Source organism: Bemisia tabaci, chromosome 8 (genome assembly GCF_918797505.1).
Source record: "Bemisia tabaci chromosome 8, PGI_BMITA_v3".
NCBI lineage: Eukaryota > Metazoa > Arthropoda > Insecta > Hemiptera > Aleyrodidae > Bemisia > Bemisia tabaci.
Window position 1 is genome coordinate 30,360,294 of NC_092800.1, and position 19,105 is coordinate 30,379,398.

Consider the following 19,105-nt stretch of genomic DNA (forward strand, 5'->3'; position numbering starts at 1 on the left):
ACTAGACAAGGTACGAATTTCAGCATTCTGATACACGTTTCTTAACCAAAATTTTACGTAAAACACGATGCACACAACGAAAATTACCGAAATTAACTCCTTACGAAGATATTTAATGATTCTTGATACGTGAATTCAAACCACCCGCTCATGAAAACTCAATGTTCTACGTGATTCACATCGCGCGCTAAACGTTATCATGACAGTCTCTGCGATATAAAAATCTGGCAACCTCAATCTTGACGCTTTGGCTCAGTTATAGCAAATTGCTAATAGTTTGAACAACACATGGTGGGAAATGAACATTGCTCGATTGAGAAGCTTCCTGAAACCGTTGTAGTGTGCAATTTGACTCACGTAGAGCTTTGAGTTTCTTGTGAGCGGGCAGTTCAAATTCCTCGTAACCAATGTGAAATAAATACGTTAATATCTCCGTTAGGAGTTGGTTTCAGTAATTTTCGTTGTGTGAATCGTTTTCTACGTGAAATTCTTGTTAAGAAACATGTATCAGATCGCTTAAATTCGTACCTTGTCTAGTGGTCCATTGCATCTGAAACTACGAACGACTCCAGAATTTCAATTCAAGTAATGAGATTATTTGACTATCCTTCGAGTCATTTGAAAATTAACTTGCGCGATAAAGATCAAGATGTTTCCATCATCCCGCTCCTTTTCTGCCATCCACAGGAAAAACGCCGTAACTATTATCAAGACTTTGCATTTTTCTTGCACACATACTATTCTATTGCGAGAAAACCCGATCACTATGATGTTCCATTTTATGAATTTGATGTATTGTAAATGGTAAGTCGCACTCATCTTAGAATTAAGAATTAATTTATTACGGATCAGAATTAATTCAGATGTTGGTTTTACGGTAGTGAAACATTTCGTCGGTAAAAAGCTGAACAAATCTATACTGGAATTACGACGTTTTTGCTAAGAACGGCAGATTCATCCTCGGAAACACTCCAAAAGCGCTGAAAATGTCCAAAAGCGCAAAATTGTAGTAAAGCGTTGTCAAAAAGCATGTGTATGTTTCGTTATATATAAGTTTTCATTCACTGACGTGTTTACGCTTTTGGAGTGAGTCTTGACACACTTTCTTTGCGCTTTTGGGCTATGCTGCCTTGCTAAGGAAGAACGCCGTATGAGTATTTGAGAGTTGCCATATTTCCCTTGATTAAATATGTATTTTTGACGACATTAATGCAGATTTCTCCTTGAAATTTTCAAGTATTTCAGATTAAATTGCGTGCAAAATTGCCTGAGCATTTTGGAAAAAAATAGTCAAAATTTTACCAGTGAATTCGATTTTTAGTGAGGGAAATCTTAGGAAATCAGCGTCTAAAGGCTCATACGGCGTTTTTCCTTAGCACGGCAGTATGTATCTCTCACTTTTGAGGTTTGCACTTTTGTGAGGCGTCCTTATCCTCTATCCGAGCCCAATGATTTTTTTCTATTCGGCAAAAAAAAATCCGGGCAGCAATTCAAAATTCGACCAACCACGGAGTAAAAGAGATCAAAAGTGATGATTTGTAAAGACCCCCGCCGACACGAACCCAAACGCGACGAGACATCTGTTGAAAGGGCGAAAATCAGAGCCGATAAATCGGATAAAGGATACATTCCTGATCCGAAAGGCCGAAAAGCGGCGGCGGCGGAGCTTTTGTCGAAAATCCCGATCCGACGGGCGGGGGCCTTTGAATCGCCCCGGCCGGCGCGCCACCGATAATAATTGCGAGCATTATCCGCGCGGGCCGCCGACAAATATAATTCAATAAAAAGTAAAAATAATAATATTATCATGCATGGCAAAATAAAAACACATGGAAAAATGATCCATCATGCGGGAGAGCACGGCCTTATGACATGTGAATAGATACGCTACATGGCCTCTGATTGGCCGAAACCTCCCACCGGCCGGGAGTCCCTCCCCTCGGCGGGAGCTCGAGCTCGCGCGCCCGTCAGCCAAACAACGTCTGCCATCGCGACGCGCAGCTCCGTGGGATTAACGCTTTTTTCCCGCCCGGTTTTCTTTCGCCGTCCGAAACGTTCGAATTTTGCCCGCGATTTTTCCGGTTCCGACCCCTGGTTTTTCTCGTTGAGTGCCGACTTTCATTCCGGAATTTCCAGTGTGAATTTTTTTCGGTCCCGCGAATTGATTTTCGTTAAAAAAACGTGTAAACAAAATTAATTTTTTTTGGCAGTTACGTTACGTTAGTGCGGACGTTACGGGAAGTGCATCATGTTACTGATGGTAGAAAATGTTTACCGACGTTTTGAGGCGGAGAAAATGAACGATCGAAGAATGTGAACGTGGCACCAAGTGCGAATTGCGTAAAAACGCATATGGGAGTGCGAAAGACGATTTTTATCAGAAAAAAGTGTTTGCTATAATGCTATGAAGTGTTTATAAGTGTTTTTGAGATTTTGAAAAATGCCGCCCCGTTTTACTTTCATATTACCGTGTTTTTTGGTTTGAGCGGATTTTAGTTATCTTTCGCGAGTGCTCTTTCTTTTTAACTTATTGTGCAGCTGTCCGTCTTAGATTGAATATAATAATAAAAAGAAAGTGGTCTATTCTCCTGTGCGTAGGGATGATTTTAAAGTTCTTTTGGCAAGCTCAATGCGGTTTTCAATTTTCATAATTTAACGAAATGCCTCTAAATCCCTGGAAAGAGTAGATGTCGAAAATTTAACAGCTGCTACGATAATAGTCACAAATTCTAAAATCTATTTTCAGTGAATCAGAAAATATAAGCTGAAGTATCGGGATAGTGTATCACAACAAACATAAAAGGAAGTTTCCGACGTATTGAGGCCTAAAAAATAAAAAAGTGAACAACTGAAAGCTTATCCCGAAGTTCTTTGTGCGAGAAAAAAGAACACCTTATCGCATTCATCTCCCGACTTTTGAACGAAATGTCATTTTACAAATTGTTGGTGCTGTGTAAGAGCTCAAATAGGAGAAAAAAGATTTCCACCTGGGTTGGAAAAGTGGGTACAGACCGAGAATTCAACGCTCAACATTTGAAAGACACACCCCACGCCTTTCATTTTTCAGCTGGATTATAGGAGTTTTGCCAGTTTTGTTTTGGCAGTCAAAAACAGTACCAACCAAACTATACGTTTTCGTTTGGTGTAAAATTGGCCTCCGCAAACATTTTAAACCATAAACAGTCAAAGAAAAACGATTTCTTCAATTATTGTTACAGAGGAACTACTGACCATTTGATCGGGAGTTCCAGAGGCTCCAAAGCTAACATTGAATTATTCTCAGGCCCCTCTCACGTCCTGACGTTCATTCTGACGTCGCAATTTGACGTGAAACTTTATATTCTTCTTGCGACGAAGTGAATACCCGATCGGCTGTGGAAGATGATGACGATGAACATTGGGATGTACAACAGCGGACTGTATTCGACGTCGAGCCTGAACCAGGACATGACGAACTACGGCATGAACTACGACGGCTCCCTCAACTTTGTCCACCACTTCGACCAGCAACCCGCCTCCTACGGCGACCAGAAGTACTACGAAACCCCCCAGCACCGTGGGGTCCACCAGTACTCCCAGCAATACTTCAACCAAAGAGAGACCGACCTGAACCTCCCCTACGTCGCGGAACCAGAAACGAACAACCGCAAATACGAAGTCAACAGCCCGGACACCTCCAGCCAGTACTACAACCAGGACCAAATCAGTCGGGTTCCTGACAGTGTGATCACGTCATCCAACGGTTTAAGCTACACGAACCTGGACTACGGGACCAGTGGCTATGGTCAGCCAGGGCAGTATAAATACCTACCCCATCCGATTGGTGGCTCTTTCAAAACCGACGATGACCATCATTACCAGGATGGGTTCCTGACCGAGGGGTCGTCGGAGAACCATCTATCCAGGAGTCATCACTATGATGATAGTCTGTCCTCGTCCGACTATCATCACCACCACCATCACCATCACCACTCGAGTTTCCAGGGGTTGATCCCGACGTTGGATGCTAGTCAAGCTTACGCCCACCAGCATTTCCACGGGCAGCCGTTCCAGAATATCAAGGAAGAGGCGGGTGCTCGGGAGACGGGGATGGCTGAGGATGGGGTGGCGGGGCTGCCCCACCAGCAGGCCGCCCTCCAGCATTCCCAGATGATGGGGGATTATTCCCATCTCCACCACCACCCACCGTGTTCCCAGGAGACCGTCGGAGCCGGGAACCCACCTACGACGACGGCCATCACGACTTACAAGTGGATGCAAGTCAAGAGGAATATCCCCAAACCAGCCGGTGAGTTCACGATCGTCTTCTAGTCTTTAGTTTTCTGCTGAGCGGTAACAGCAGGCTGATATTTGAAATTGGTAGACAAAGCTATAGACAAAGATGACAAAAGGATATGGAGGAGTCCTATTGACCTTGTTGAAGCGGGTGGTTTTGATGGACAAAAGCGGCAGGTAATAGACTAACTGAGCGTATGTCTATCAAACGGAACTATGCACATAATGACGTGAGCCCTTTTATGCATGTATTCTTATGGGTCTTAGGGCCCATGTCTTAATGCACATAGTTCCGTTTGATAGAAATACGTCCAACTGACGGCAACCCACGAGAGACTCGGTAGGAAGTCCATCATTTTCTCCCTCAGTCTATAAGAACCACCCTTTTCAACCAATAAAATCGCTCCATTCGCTCTATGTCATCGATGTCTTTTGCTTTGTCTATCAATATCAACAATCAGCTCGCAGTTATATGAAGCACCTCTCAGCGGGATGATTATTGAAATTGATTTACAAAGAGATAGACAAATATGACAAAAGGAAAATGGAGCGATTGGGTTCGTAGAAAAGGGTGGTGGTTACAGACTGCGGTGCAAATTATGGACTAACACTTTATTGGAATTAGTCTATTACTTACTTCATTTTGTCCATTGCAACCATCGCTCTCACAAAAAGAACCCCTCCATTTTCTCTTCGCCTTCTTTGTCTATAGCTTTGTCTATAGATTGCAATAATCAGCCCGAACATTACGTCACTCCTCTGGCGTAAGGGCGTATCTCGATTCCCGCATGAGCCCCAGAAAGCATGGGTTTATATGTAAAACGAGGCTTAAGTGGAAATTGAGATACGATCTTATACGTCAGAGGGCCGACGATTAGAGGGACAAAGAAGAAATGAAGAAAGAGCCGTCGTCGTTTCTTGCTTCTCCTTCATGGCTCCATATGTTCACATTGGGATTGAATGACCATCAATGGACCCTTGACGCAACACATTTATAACTTCGTTGCCCAACTCCGGTCAAAGCGCTTCGTCTTTCTGGCGTTATGCATGCGTTACTCTTTACCCTTATGATTTCAAATTGTATGGTGAAATTTATTTCAAAATGCCGCGTCACACTCGGTTATTTTCGTATTTCGTAAGAAAAATGAAAGGAGCATGACTATAGTTTACTCCTCCCTAATGGCTCACTGCATTGTATGCAAATAGTTACATGAGACTTGTTACATAGTTTCACGCACTAATGAGTACTTCACAACCTAACCTAGCGAGAATACTTAAAGATTTCCACAAAAAGTCAGTATTAGCTAGTACAGCGTGACGCAATTTTGTTGGAAAGAACATAAATCGCCCAGAGACTATTTTACGAGTTTGTATCATTCCATTACAATTTTGTCGGGAAAATTGTACGTAAAATATTTTTATTCGCTATTATCCTCCAAACTTTATGCCATAAGTTATCAAAAAGTGCGTAACAGCAGTTGCATCCTAATCCACTAAGAACAGAAGGACTTACGGATTCCCCCTTTTTAAATCGGTGAAGGAGAATTACTTTGTAGGTTTTCAAAAAAATGTGGATTTTATCATTTGGAGAGGCTCCTTAAAAGGCCCGTTGAAGTGCATATCAAAACGGGCCTTATTGACATATCACAACCGTTGTTTTAAATCAGCTGCATGATGTCAATTTGCGTGTTAACAGCGAGTTAAAATTCAATTCATTTACCGTGCGCTAAATGTCTTTCTTGAGAGATGGAGGATAGATTACAGTACAAAATGAGCCGCCTAATGACAAAGTTATGAGCGACAAAGTCTTACTAAGTATCCTTTTCAAATTACCCGACACCCTGCTGGGAAGCGAAAATCTTTCGGGGATAGAGGTTTATTAATTTTCAGCCGTGATTAAGTTAATCACTTAATTACTCTAATCTGTTGTAAGGGTTGACGGCGTGTCAACATGTTGATTCCGGGCGAACACCATTCAAGTTGCTGTTAATAGTAATTAAAAAGGAAAGATAATACGGTCCTTAAGCACCTTCGATCCAAGACTCTTTTGAGGTTTTAGATCTAATAAAATAGTTAAAACCTTGTAAAGCCTTCAATATTAGTGAGACTGTTTGGCGAAATTTTCTACGGAACAACCAATATATACGGACGACAAACGATTCTATCAAAAGATAATTATTGTTTCACACAAGATGATTTGAAGTATACTTTTCAAAATGAAGGCGCAATGGAAAACAACAAGCGCGTAAAATTAAACGTCAAATGCAGCTCTAATACATAATATCATGTAAGGAAACAAGTTTGTTTCAAAAAGAACGTATCATTTTGAGCTTTAATAGGCAATTTAAAAAAAATGAAATCTATTTTTAAGCAATTTTAAAAAACAATATGGGCATTCCCAGTTCTGGAGAACCTCTATTAAATGTAGAAAACAATTTTATTTTTGGCCTTAGAGATAAGAGTGAAAAAAATTTAAACCTCGTTCTAAAAATCCATTTCTTACAACAATTTTAAAACATGAGAAACATTCTCAATGATTATTCTGATGAACATTTCACGGATGATAGCATAAAATGTTTTAAAATTATGGAAAACTGACTCTAAAACTTGAAATATCTTTTGATGACTTATAACGTTTTAAAAGTGACTTTAAAAGTTTTAAAAACGCATAAAAGTCATGATAACTTAGCTCTTTAAACACTTTAAAGTTATATTTAAGATGATTTAAGTTTTTCCCCGTTTGAAAAATAGCAGCCATTTAAACATTTTAAAACATCGTCACCTTCCGGCCAAAGTATCACTAGCGACACGTGACGTTTAAAAATTTCCACCGCCATTTTATTTTTTTACCGATAAATTGTTCAACGAAGCTGTCCAAAGATGTCACTGAATTTTCTTTGAGCTGCCGATAAAATTCAGTGGAATTTTCAAACAGATTCAACCAACAATTGCCCTGTAAAAAAATTAAAAGCCGGCGGAAATTTTGAAACGTCGCATGGCGCTTGTGATGTACTTTGGCCGGAAGGTGATAATATTGTGTATGTGTGTGTTAGTCAAAGATATTTCATAGACATTTTTTAAGCTTTAATGTGCTCTTATACCAAAACATTTGATTACTTACAGCGAAGACTTTGATTTTCAGTAAGAGCGTAAGCTCGATACCTTCAATAGAAGTTCTGCCCTCCGAGCAGGGACCAAAACCCTTCTTGTCATGAGCCGTCATGAATATGAATCAATCTTCAATAATATGAAGCAATCTTCAATAATATAAACCAATCTTCAATAATATGAACCGATCTTCAATAATATGAACCAAACTACAATGTAAACACAGGTCGTTTCAACTCGGTTACAGCGCGCGGTTGGTTTCTAAAATCCATCCCTTCGCACGAGCAGGAGCCAGGTCCCAATTTATCAAGGTGTCGTGATGTGATAGGGTCGAGCACCTACAAGGAATGGAACAAGGAAAACCGGAGGGAAGAAGAGAAAAATTGTCAAAAATTTAAATGAACTGAATAATAGAGCCGGGGCTTGGGAAATTTGAATATCACTGCCGGGAATAATGAGAATGACTTCGCGTTGCGTGATCGGGAGGTTGTTCCATTAACCCCTTTCGCATTGCACTATCAGATTGATAAAAATTCTTGCCGGACCCCGCCGCGAGGGGTGAGTGATTTTATGCCCCGATTATGCATGCGTGTGTGCCCCGTCGTTGCCAAAATGCACGGAAAAATGAAATTGCTGATTTAACCATTTTGTAGTAAAAAGAGGTGTCCGACATGTTTCAATGTATAGATTTTACAATGAAAAAAGGCTAATTTTACCACCCTTATTGTTTGTGCATTCGAAACATGTCGGACATATTTTTTGACAATTTAATTGTTAAATCAGCAAATCAGTCGTTTGCTGTTGTCATTTTTTTCCGTGTGTGCCCTTTGATCGTTTCCACGCTTTATTTTATCGTAATTGGACCGGGCTTATCAGAGAGGAACAACCCCTAATTTTCGAAAAAATTAAGTTAAGAATGTTTTGAGTTTCACTAGTTGTACATTTTTTCCTGCCAAAATCTAAAAGTCAAAAAAAGGAAATTAGTCAGTGAGAAGGGATTAAAATTTATTTCTATATTTAGCCTTATGGAAGAAAAACTTCAAACCTCTAATTCTCAGTTTCAACATGAATTTAGTTGGTTCCTTCCTAATAAACTCGGTCTAATTATAAGTGGTTGATGAGTTAAAACTGGAATAATGCAATTATTATTTGTTTCAAATTTTTTGAATGTTGTCAATTCCTCTATAGAAAACGAACAAACTATCGTATGATTCTCTTATTTTAATTCTTTGCGTTCTTTTCACCAGGGTTGAAGCCCTGTTCGTTTAGATATTATCATACCGAGCACACATAAAAAGTATGAAATGGAGAAAATCTATAAGAAATTGATTTTCATCGTAACGGGATCCGTCAAAAATTAAAACATAAAAAATATGCATCTATGTTCACATTCAACAAACATTCATGCATGTAATATGTACAGCAAAAAAAAAAATTTAACATGATAATCAAAAAACGGTTAGAATTTGTACTGCCTAGCGAAAAGGTGTACAGTCAGAAAAGAAAATTACATTTATGGATTTGCAACTCGTTGTTGTTGTTCTGCAGCTCATTGCTTATTGACCGAAACTTGTGGCTAAATTCCAATAACATGTGGTTCAGCTGGGCACAATTAATATTGACTATTTCATCGAACGGTATTTCAGCCTGGAGCATTGTCCTTTTTTTACGTGATAAATAACCTTAAAATTAAGAGAAATAGCCAATCAGAAAGCTTCCAGGATAGAAATTATTAAAATCAGTTGAAGGCTCTAGGTCTTTAGGTCAAGAATCGATAAATTCTAGATCTATTTTCAACTAGAACTAAGATTGACTCGACCAGATTACAGTCCAGAAAATCTATAAGCTAATCATTTTATACCCCTGCTGAATCAGCCGAGGTTCATAACAGGTTGTGCGGTAGCAAGAGATGGTTGGATGGGAATCCGTATCTTAAACTATGTTCTGCTGGTCTATTTTGCTCATATTGATGATCGAAAGAATTCTATGATTATCTTGCTATAGTTGCAAAGTAAAACAAACAAATTTTTTTTTTATTTTATTTCCGTCCATCGATTGTTTTTGGAAATTCATGTACAGTGTTGCACAAATTATCCCTCCCTGTTCCCTGCCTTGCAATATACAACATTAATTTTTTTATTATTTCCTCATTTTTGACGAGCCACTCAACCAAATGATGAGGAAAAAGCGAGACGACAGTCTATCTCAAATCCGGAGCTATAAAGCTTGATTTCAGTTTCATTTTCTGATATAATCGTCAATTTCTGGCAGAGATACAATAATGCCCTAATGGATATTTGCGGTCGGTTTTGGCATTAATGACACACTTTTTATTAACTTCATTTACCCTTAAGCTATAGCTTCTGAAAGTGTCGTTTGATTGGCAGCTGTTCGTGGCCGCGATAGAATGATGATTAGTCTATTGCACTAGCTCGGGCAACGAGACTTTTATAGACCTTTTTCACCGTGTGCGAGGTGCACGGAATTCCGTGCGTTACACTTAAAGCGAAATATCTGAAACGGGATCTAGGGTTGAATCAGAAACCAAAATGGCAGCATAATACTGGCAATATGTGTACGGCAAAAGACAGTGGGTGTTTTAAAATCAATATCTAAGAATACAAAGTGTTGTGTAATCTAAGGAGCTTGTTTGTTTGTTAGTTAGCAGAATTTTCAATACAAGGCGATATAAATCAATTGGACATTATTTTGCAATAAAAAACAATTGCTTTTGGCTTATTCATAACTTAAACTCAGCGGGAAACTCATAATTTTTTTTTTTTTTAAAAGAGCCAAAAATAGTAGTGCTTTATTGCAAAATGTTGTCAAGTAATTCGCACTTGGCTTTTTTTGTGCAAAGCAATCACAAGAAATAAATAAAAAAAGAAAGAAAAATTAGTCATCTGGTTTTCGTCTGTAATTTAAATAAGCTATTTTCCACCAGGCAGAACGGAATCAACAAAACAAAGAAAAAAAGAAAATTAAGAAATACATTATTCAGCCGAATTATTTTTTTTTTTTTTGCCTCTCAACATCGGAAAAAATCAATGAAATAACATTAAAATCAGAATTTTGACGTAAAAGAATATAATTCATGAGGATAGACCAGAAATCACTGCAACGTTTTATATTAGCATACTCTTTATACCCTAGGAACGTTTATTCCCCCTATCTAAGTGCTTTCCATAGAGTAGTGATCGTTTGTGTGACAGTTTTCCTATGTGAAGTTTGGCATCGGTGGCTGGAACCCTTGGCTTGGACGTAAAAGACTCATGCCACCCTTGTTTCCCTATTTGATCCTTTTTTACGCTCCTGATAAGGCCTCATTTTCTTATTTCGGATAATAAATGTCATTTTACACCTACCTTGATTTCCACCGTAATTAGCTCTCATTTTATCGAGTCGTAAACTACGTTAAGACCAGTGGAGTTATTCTTGTTTTACTACTTCTTCGGAAAATTTATTAGTGGGTGAATCTGGCTTAAACATAATTAAATTGTTTTCGACCCAGAAATTATCCCACTTCTGTGAACATGTGAAATCAGTTTATAGATAGTGAAAGTCACAAAAAACGTATCTAGATTGCGACGTTTTGAAATCACCTTTGTTATTTATTTATTCATTTTTTAGAACTTTATATTTTTAACACGAATTGGAAAAAAAATCCAATATGCAAACTCCTAAGAAGTATCTAATGGATATTTCTATGGCTCGATACCTCCTAAAATGTATGTTAGAATCAACTTTGCAGAATATGAAAGTTTTGCAATTATAAAAAATAAAGAGAAATAATAATGAGTATATGATGGAAACACGCTCAACCGCTATGCTAAATGTTGTGTGTGAGGGAGGCTTGAAGGCATCTTTAACAAAGCTTTAGCAATTTTTATGAAACTTATGAAGTTTGACTTTGGGAAAAGATCCCTGCAAGAGATCACAATGATTGCCATTGCAAGAAATATTCAGAAGGCTCTTAGCCACCTTAAATTCTGTCAAAATCATAGAATTTATAATTTGTGCTTTATATTTTTTGCAATGCCAAACCATTGTACAGTAGACTCTGGATTATCCGGCTTCGTATTATCCGGACTCTGGATTATCCGGATCGATTTTGCAACCATGTGACTACGTACGCATTCCGATAAGTGAGCGGATCCGCGGAGAAGCGGTCGCAAGGCATATTGGCACCTGCAAGGTTGAAGGAATACTTCACGCATTGCGCCAAACAGTGAGGTCGGCGTGGAACGCATTAGCGCCTACTAGATTGCATAAATACTTCTCGCATTACGCCAAACGCAGTGCAGTCGGTTAGTTAGCCTAAAACGCACATTAGCGGTTACAAGACTGCATGAATACTTCACGCATTGCGCGCTTTAATTGTTGTATTGTAATTTATCGTTGTCGGCTACCATTCACAATCACCATTGAGTCGTTCAGTTTGGCGTTAACCTTTTAAATTCGTGTTGGTATGTACATGATGTATACATAATAAGAATACTGTGGTGTTGGTTGGTGGTGTTTGTGTTCACTATTATTATCCGGATTTCTTTTTCAACCGGATCGGGCCCGGCACCAATTAATCCGGATACTCCAGAGTCTACTGTACACCCTTACACTTTAAGTCCATCGGATGAATTTTACTTGCGCCACGTAAAAATTATCCATTTTATGATCCTACTTTCAAGAAATCTTCCAATTTTCTTTGACAAAACGTAAACCATATTGATGTGCAAAGTACAAAACCAGGTATTTTCGTTTGCGACGTTGCAGCCTTCGTGCCATTCTCTGTTTTTTCTCTAAGAAACGAATAGATACAAATTATTGAAAACTTCCTGGATTTTTCCTCTCTGTTAGCAAAATATTCTGCAGGAATTCCAAGCTGTCGGTTGGCTTATTCCTCTTCGAATAAATAAAATAAGGGAGTAAATTTTGAAACACCGCAATGAAGACACGTGGTTTCACACTTTGGCCATTGTTATGGGGCCTTTTATGAAAGCTGTATAAAGAATGACTGTGCGACCACGGCACTAAAAAGTTACCGCAATTAGAGGAGAGGTCAATTGTTTGAAAAGGGTATCCCGGGATAAGCATGTCAAAATGCCCTTGTGAACGGATTTTTATTTTAACCATTTTAAGTCATCAAGGGTGTCCTAAAACTTAGGTTTTGGGGAATTTTAGCCCCCCAACCCCCTCCGCCCCCCCCCTCAGACCCCCAAAAACCGCTTTTTGGGGCTATTTTTGACTATGCTAACGTCTTTTCCTCATAACTTTCGCAATTTTCGATAAAATTGAACCAAAATTTGTCAGAATCTACATCAATTAGATTAGTTTTTGTAGAAAAAAATTCATTATCATCGGAAGCGTTCCCTCCTCCAAACTTCAATAATACGTAGTAGTGCACCGAGTAAGGTACTGGCAAATTCTAGTAACTAAATTAACAAGAAAACGGCGTGTTCGGGTGTTGCGCACCACTCTGATCGACACGAAATTTCGACTAAATGTACTTAAGTGTCTAATTTATGAGGTAGGACAATAATATCGGATGTCCCTCTTCTTATTTTTTGACACGGAGTGATAATGGGTGCCGAAATCAGCCGAAATGGGCAATTTGGCCGTTTTGAGGTTACAAAATTGCGTGCTTGGGTGTTGCGCACCACTCTGATCGACACGAAATTTCGACTCAATGTACTTAAGTGTCTAATTTATGAGGTAGGACAATAATATCGGATGTCTCTCTTCTTATTTTTTGACACGGAGTGATAATGGGTGCCGAAATCAGCCGAAATGGGCAATTTGGCCGTTTTGAGGTTACAAAATTGCGTGTTTGGGTGTTGCGCACCACTCTGATCAACTCGAAATTTTGGCTCAAGGTACTTAAGTGGATCATTTAAGAGGTGAGATGATAAAACCGGATGTCCCTCTCCTTATTTTTTGACACGGAGTGATAATGGGTGCCGAAATGGGCAATTTGACCGTTTTGAGGTTAGAAAATTGCGTGCTTGGGTGTTGCGCACCATTCTGATCAACTCGAAATTTTGGCTCAAGGTACTTAAGTGGATCACTTAAGAGGTGAGACGATAAAACCGGATGTTTCTCTCTACATATTTCTCCACGCCTAGTCATCAAAGGAGGCTATGGTGGCATTTTGGCCGTTTTGAGGTTAGAAAATTGCGTTTTTAAGTATGGCGCACCACTCCGATCAACACGAAATTTTTTCTGTATCTTATTGGATGTATAACTTAAGAAAAGAGGCAATTTTTGTTTGTGTCCTCGTTTCCATACGTCACCTAGCGCGAAAAAAGGAGAAAAATGATTTTTTTTTAAAATTTTACGAATTTTTTTAGAAGCTAAAATATTATCCGATGATAATGAATTTTTTTCTACAAAAACTAAGCTAATTGATGTAGATTCTGACAAATTTTGGTTCAATTCTATCGAAAATTACGAAAGTTATGAGGAAAAGACGTTAGCATAGTCAAAAATAGCCCCAAAAAGCGGTTTTTGGGGGTCTGAGGGGGGGCGGAGGGGGTTGGGGGGCTAAAATTCCCCAAAACCTAAGTTTTAGGACACCCTTGATGACTTAAAATGGTTAAAATAAAAATCCGTTCACAAGGGCATTTTGACATGCTTATCCCGGGATACCCTTTATAGGTCAATTGGATCAGCAGAATTATTGTCTCTCGTGATATTTGCGTGCAGCGGATGGGCAATGTTAAGAGCCAACAGATGATCATTCGACTTGCGTTGTTTTAAAGTTCTTTTCATCCGTTCGTTGTGTGGTACTCGATTGAGGAGACGCGATGTTAAAACCTCAGGGCAATATTGTCGCGCTGAAGATAAACGCCGTATGAACATTCACACTCTGCTAGATTTTCTCTTAAAAACATGCAATTTATGGAAGACTTCTGATTTCTTCCTTTGAATTTTTGGAGAGTATTATTCGCAATTTACCAAGGTTTTTCGGTTTTCGGCTACTCATAATGCGAATAAAAAAGTGAGCAATTGGCCGACTTTACAAATATATGCGATGATTACGACTGAGACCATGCTTTAATAAAAAAAAACAATGTGCAAGAGGATGTTAATATATTTACAAATTTTACCTTAACATGGTGGATACGCAAACGTTTCCAATCCAATCCTTTTCTCTTTATGATTATGCATTTTGCCAGTGTTTTTTATTTTTATGTGTGTACTTTCCTTTGCACTGATGAAGACCAAAGTATTGGTCGAAACGTTTGTGTGTCAATCGTTAATATTAATATCCTCTTGCACATTATTTTTTTTATTAAAGCATGGCCTGAGTTGCAATCATTGCATTTGTAAAATCGGCTAATAGCTCAACTTTTGTTTTCGCAATTTAAAATACCATTTAAATCTTTAAGGGGAAAACATACACTTTTTTAAACAAAATAAATACTTTGTTTGGACATTGCCTACATTCATATATTCATACGTTGTCTTTCTTCAGCACGGCAGGATAAGACGAAGAGCCAACTTGAAGCCCTCGGACCAAGCACTTCAGACGTATTAATCTTCTCTCGACTATATTGAGCAGATAATTGTTGCGAATTATTGTTCAACAAGCCGGGTCGCTTTTTTCGTGTGTGTGATTTCCGTGAGTGCGTGGTTGTGTTCCTGGGCACTTGAAATTGTTCCCCCACTCAGATAAACCGGGGAACACACGGTTTAACGCCCCGCTATCGTTGATAACGCCTCCGTGCTTGGAATAATTGTGACATCTCGTGCACTCTCGAAAATGGCCGTGGGCCCACCTCGATTTTGCATTCCTCTAGTTTCAAAATTTGAGTGGTGTGGTTCTGAAATCGTATTTCTCCGTCACTCCGTCGGAAAATTTTGCAATCACAATAGTATGTTTTTAGGAGAAGTGGGAGATTTTCAACTTAAGTTGGTGTCTCCTAGACGAAGAAACGTAAATGCGTTCCTGAGTGACAAAATTCATCAATTTTTTACATGAATAAGAGTAAAAAAGTTATTTACAAAATTTTACAGAGTTATGCATCTGAAAGACACTCAGAATAATTTTCACTAACAAATTCTCATTAGATTCCTAGTAGAACTTTGCATCATTGCAATAGAGTTGAGTTTTTTGTTTGAAGAACGACTGTGAAAATACCAGCGTGGAGCTGGAAGTAGTCCTGTATGGCTTGAACCTTTTGATTTATTTATTTTTTTCAATGAGAGGCATACTTAATTGAATAAGTAGGCCAATAAACGATTTTTTTTACTTTTGAGCGAATTTGAAAATGTTGGCTACATTTTTCTGTTAAATTTTTATGAGCGAAATTGAGGTGGAGTTTCAAATTCTAAGATTTTTTATTGTTTTGATAAATACTCATTCTCACGCAATTCATTGATCTTCAAATTTCAACGAATTTGAGAAACTGAGTAACGTAAGTCGCTGTTTTAAAAGAAAATGTAATCCCTCAGAAAATTCACAATTTTCACACAATAATAAAGTGATCTTTAAGAAACCAAGGGTGCACAAAAATTCAATCTTGAGACCTTTCCGAGAACGCGACCAGTATTTTATCTCTTGAGAGGCTCTGTAAATTATTCAATTGTCCAAACTCCATCTTTCAATTGAAGTGGCTCCACCCACAACATCGATGCCAAATCTAGTTCATATTAAATCGCCTACAAAGCCGTGCTAAGGAAGAACGCCGTGTGAACATTCTAGAGTTGCCAATTTCCTTCAATAAAATGTTTATTTTTGAGGAAAGATATAAATATTTCTTCTTGAAATTTTCAGGGACTTCAGGTGAAATAGCGAATAAAATTATCCGAAAATTGGAAGGAAAATAGTTATGAGTTTACCAGGAAATTCGCATTTTATCAAAGGAAGTTTGGTAGCGCCTGAAGGTTCATACGGCGTTTTTCCTTAGCACAGCAGTACAAAACAATGATAAGTAAACCGCAGAAATTGAGACATTTCCAAGTAAGCTTGAAAGCAAACGATGAGATTGAGCTAAGCGCCCCGTAAAGGAAGGTTTGAACACCTAGAAGCTGAAGAAGGGCTTAGAGAGGGCTTACAAATTTGGAACACTTAGAGCTGGAGATTCTGAAACATCGCAACCAAGAAATGCCCTTTTTGCACCCAACGCCTCAATTTTTTTTTTAAATTTATATTTTGTCAAGTAACACAAAGAAGAGCCTCTGACACTTGCCGCAACCGCAATTTTTGACTTGAGCGGCTGTTGAGGCCTCCCGCACCAGACGAATTCCTTCTGGAATCAAAGATGAGCAAAGTGGTTGGCTAGCCGGCTCATGATTAATGACGCTTTGACAGAGTTCAGACGAGCTGTTTACATGGATAATTACACCAGGTTCACTCGCGACGTGCTACCGGGAGAACAGCATTGCAAGATCGAGCCACGCACCGGTGTGTCTCGATGAGGAGTCAGGTCACGATCACAACACTGCCGTGCTAAGGAAGAACGCCGTATGAACATCCGAGAGTTGCCAAATTTCCTCCGATAAAATTTTTATTTTTGAGGAATGCTGTGAATATTTTCCCTTGAAATTTTCAGGAGCTTTAGATGTAATTATCAACAAAATTATCTGAAAAATTGGAAGAAAAATATTTACAAATTATCCCGGAAATTCGTGATTTACCAAGGGAAATTTGGCAACGCCTGAAGGTTCATACGGCGTTTTTCCTTTGCACGGCACAACAGCCTGGTGCCTATGGTTACCACCGAGGCGCTGTCATTAGTCACGGCCCTCGAGTGGGTCGCTACGTCACCATCCCTCCGATTCGCAACGTCCTGCAGGTCCCCAGGGAGCTCCGTTCGTGTCGTGCTGGGATAGGTATGCAACAGGTGGTCCATCGTCCACGCTGTTTAAGTTCCGCGAAGAAGAAGAAAAAAAACGCGTTAGATTTTTATTCATGTTTTCACGGAAGCATTACCCTGCCTTGCTAAGGAAAATCGCCGTATGAGCCTTCGGGCGTTGCCAAACTTCCTTTGATAAAACACAAATTTCCTGGCAAACTTATGGATATTTTCCTTCCAATTTTTTAGGTTAATTTTGTTCTGAATTCCACCAATAGCTCCTGAAAATTTCAAGGAAAAATATTCATAACTTTCCTTAAAAATAAACATGTTATCTAAAAAAATCTGGCAACTCTCGGATGTTCATACGGCGTACGGTACTGCCAGTACCGTTTCGTTTTAACGTGTGACGGACCATAGGAAATCGTTCCAGTAACGCAGTTGAAACACGGATTGCGTTTTCTGCATCGATGCTTGATAACACTGGTTCAAAACATAAAAATTGGAGGTGTTGTGTTGTTTTTTATCACATTGTATCAACAATAGAGACTTCAATGAAAAAACAAGTTAACATCAAAATCGTCAACCGGGGCTTAAAACCTAATCTACTCCGAAGCAATATGTGTAGACAAAACATGACACAAATGCTCAGATAGATCAACTACCGTTACATAAGGATACTGTCTAGCCTATCTCAAAAATTGAACGAGCAGGAGCCAAGATAACATTTTAGGCCATATTTTCCATCTCAGGGATTTCTGAATTTATGACAATTTGCGTCGAACTTCAAGTTTCCCGTCAAAAAGTACCCATAGTTTTACAAAAAGCATGAGCCGCATAATCGTAGCATCGGTGGGACTCAGCAGTAAACGACACCAGTCAATTTACATAAGTTGGTGCGCCTTCAATTACGTTTGATACTGTGCAATACTTCAGTGGTTGAATAGTTGCTCAGAGCGCCGTCAGCAGTGTCGCTTCGATTTGATGGCAGATGATAACAATTACCCTTGAAATATCACTCTAACGCAAGCGCTGTTTCACATTTTCCTATCAGCGACAATGACGAAAAACATGTATACCTCAATTTGCGACGTTGCAAGTTTTTCACTGCATATTTCATGTAGGTAAAATAATGGAAACAGTGGACACTTTAAAATTTGACGTGATTTTGCCGAAATGAGATTAGAAATATTATTTGAATGTTTTATTCGATTTTGCCGAAATGAGATCAGAAATTTTATTTGAATGTTTTATTCGAGTCTAATTGTATGCTTTCGTTGGAGAATGGATAAATATGAAGAACCTCCGAACGAACAGAAGAGGATCCGAAATGTATAGCCCTCTAAGTAAACGGGCTCGAAGATTTGAAAAAGCGCCAAAGCAAACTGACCGACAATCAGTGTGTTTGTCAGCTCGCATTTGCGCTTTTCCGTCTTTGATATGAAGATTATGAACTTTGATTATGTTCCTTATAATAATCAAATGAGAATATGAAAAAAGAAGAAATTAAAAAAATAAATACACGAATAAAGAAACTAACATGTTTCAACACCAAAATGTCGAAGAACGCGCAGATATAGAGGTCTAAATTAGCTGAAATTACATCCATTTTGAAACTGAGAGGAAAAAGTACAGATATCTCAATTGCAAAGTTTGATAGTTTCAAAGTCGATAAAATAGTATCACAAGCCGTTTCAGCCTTATTGGATTTTCGAATTTTGAAAATTTGAGTTAAAATTGAAGTGTTTCCTCAAAAAAATGCCACCTGGTACCAAGTTCCACAAAAATCAATCGAACAGAAACCGCACATTGTAGGATCAGCAGAGCTGTAATAGTGGGAAACGATACCAGCCAATTTACATACGTTGGTGCGCCTTCAATCGCGTTTGATACTGTGCAATACTTCTGTGGTGGAATAGTTGCTCAGA

At 38.8% G+C, this 19,105-nt stretch overlaps 1 protein-coding gene across 1 annotated transcript in view; it reads left to right on the forward strand.

Annotated features, from left to right (window-relative positions):
- The first annotated feature begins 1,954 nt into the window (after positions 1-1,954).
- The window catches only part of LOC109033973 (uncharacterized), a 36,265-nt gene continuing 19,114 nt past the window's right edge, over positions 1,955-19,105 (forward strand). Inside the window, exon 1 of the mRNA XM_019046861.2 lies at positions 1,955-4,288. Within this exon, the coding sequence (XP_018902406.2) occupies positions 3,382-4,288 (907 nt within the window). The 5' untranslated portion in view covers positions 1,955-3,381. The remainder of the gene's footprint in view (positions 4,289-19,105) is intronic.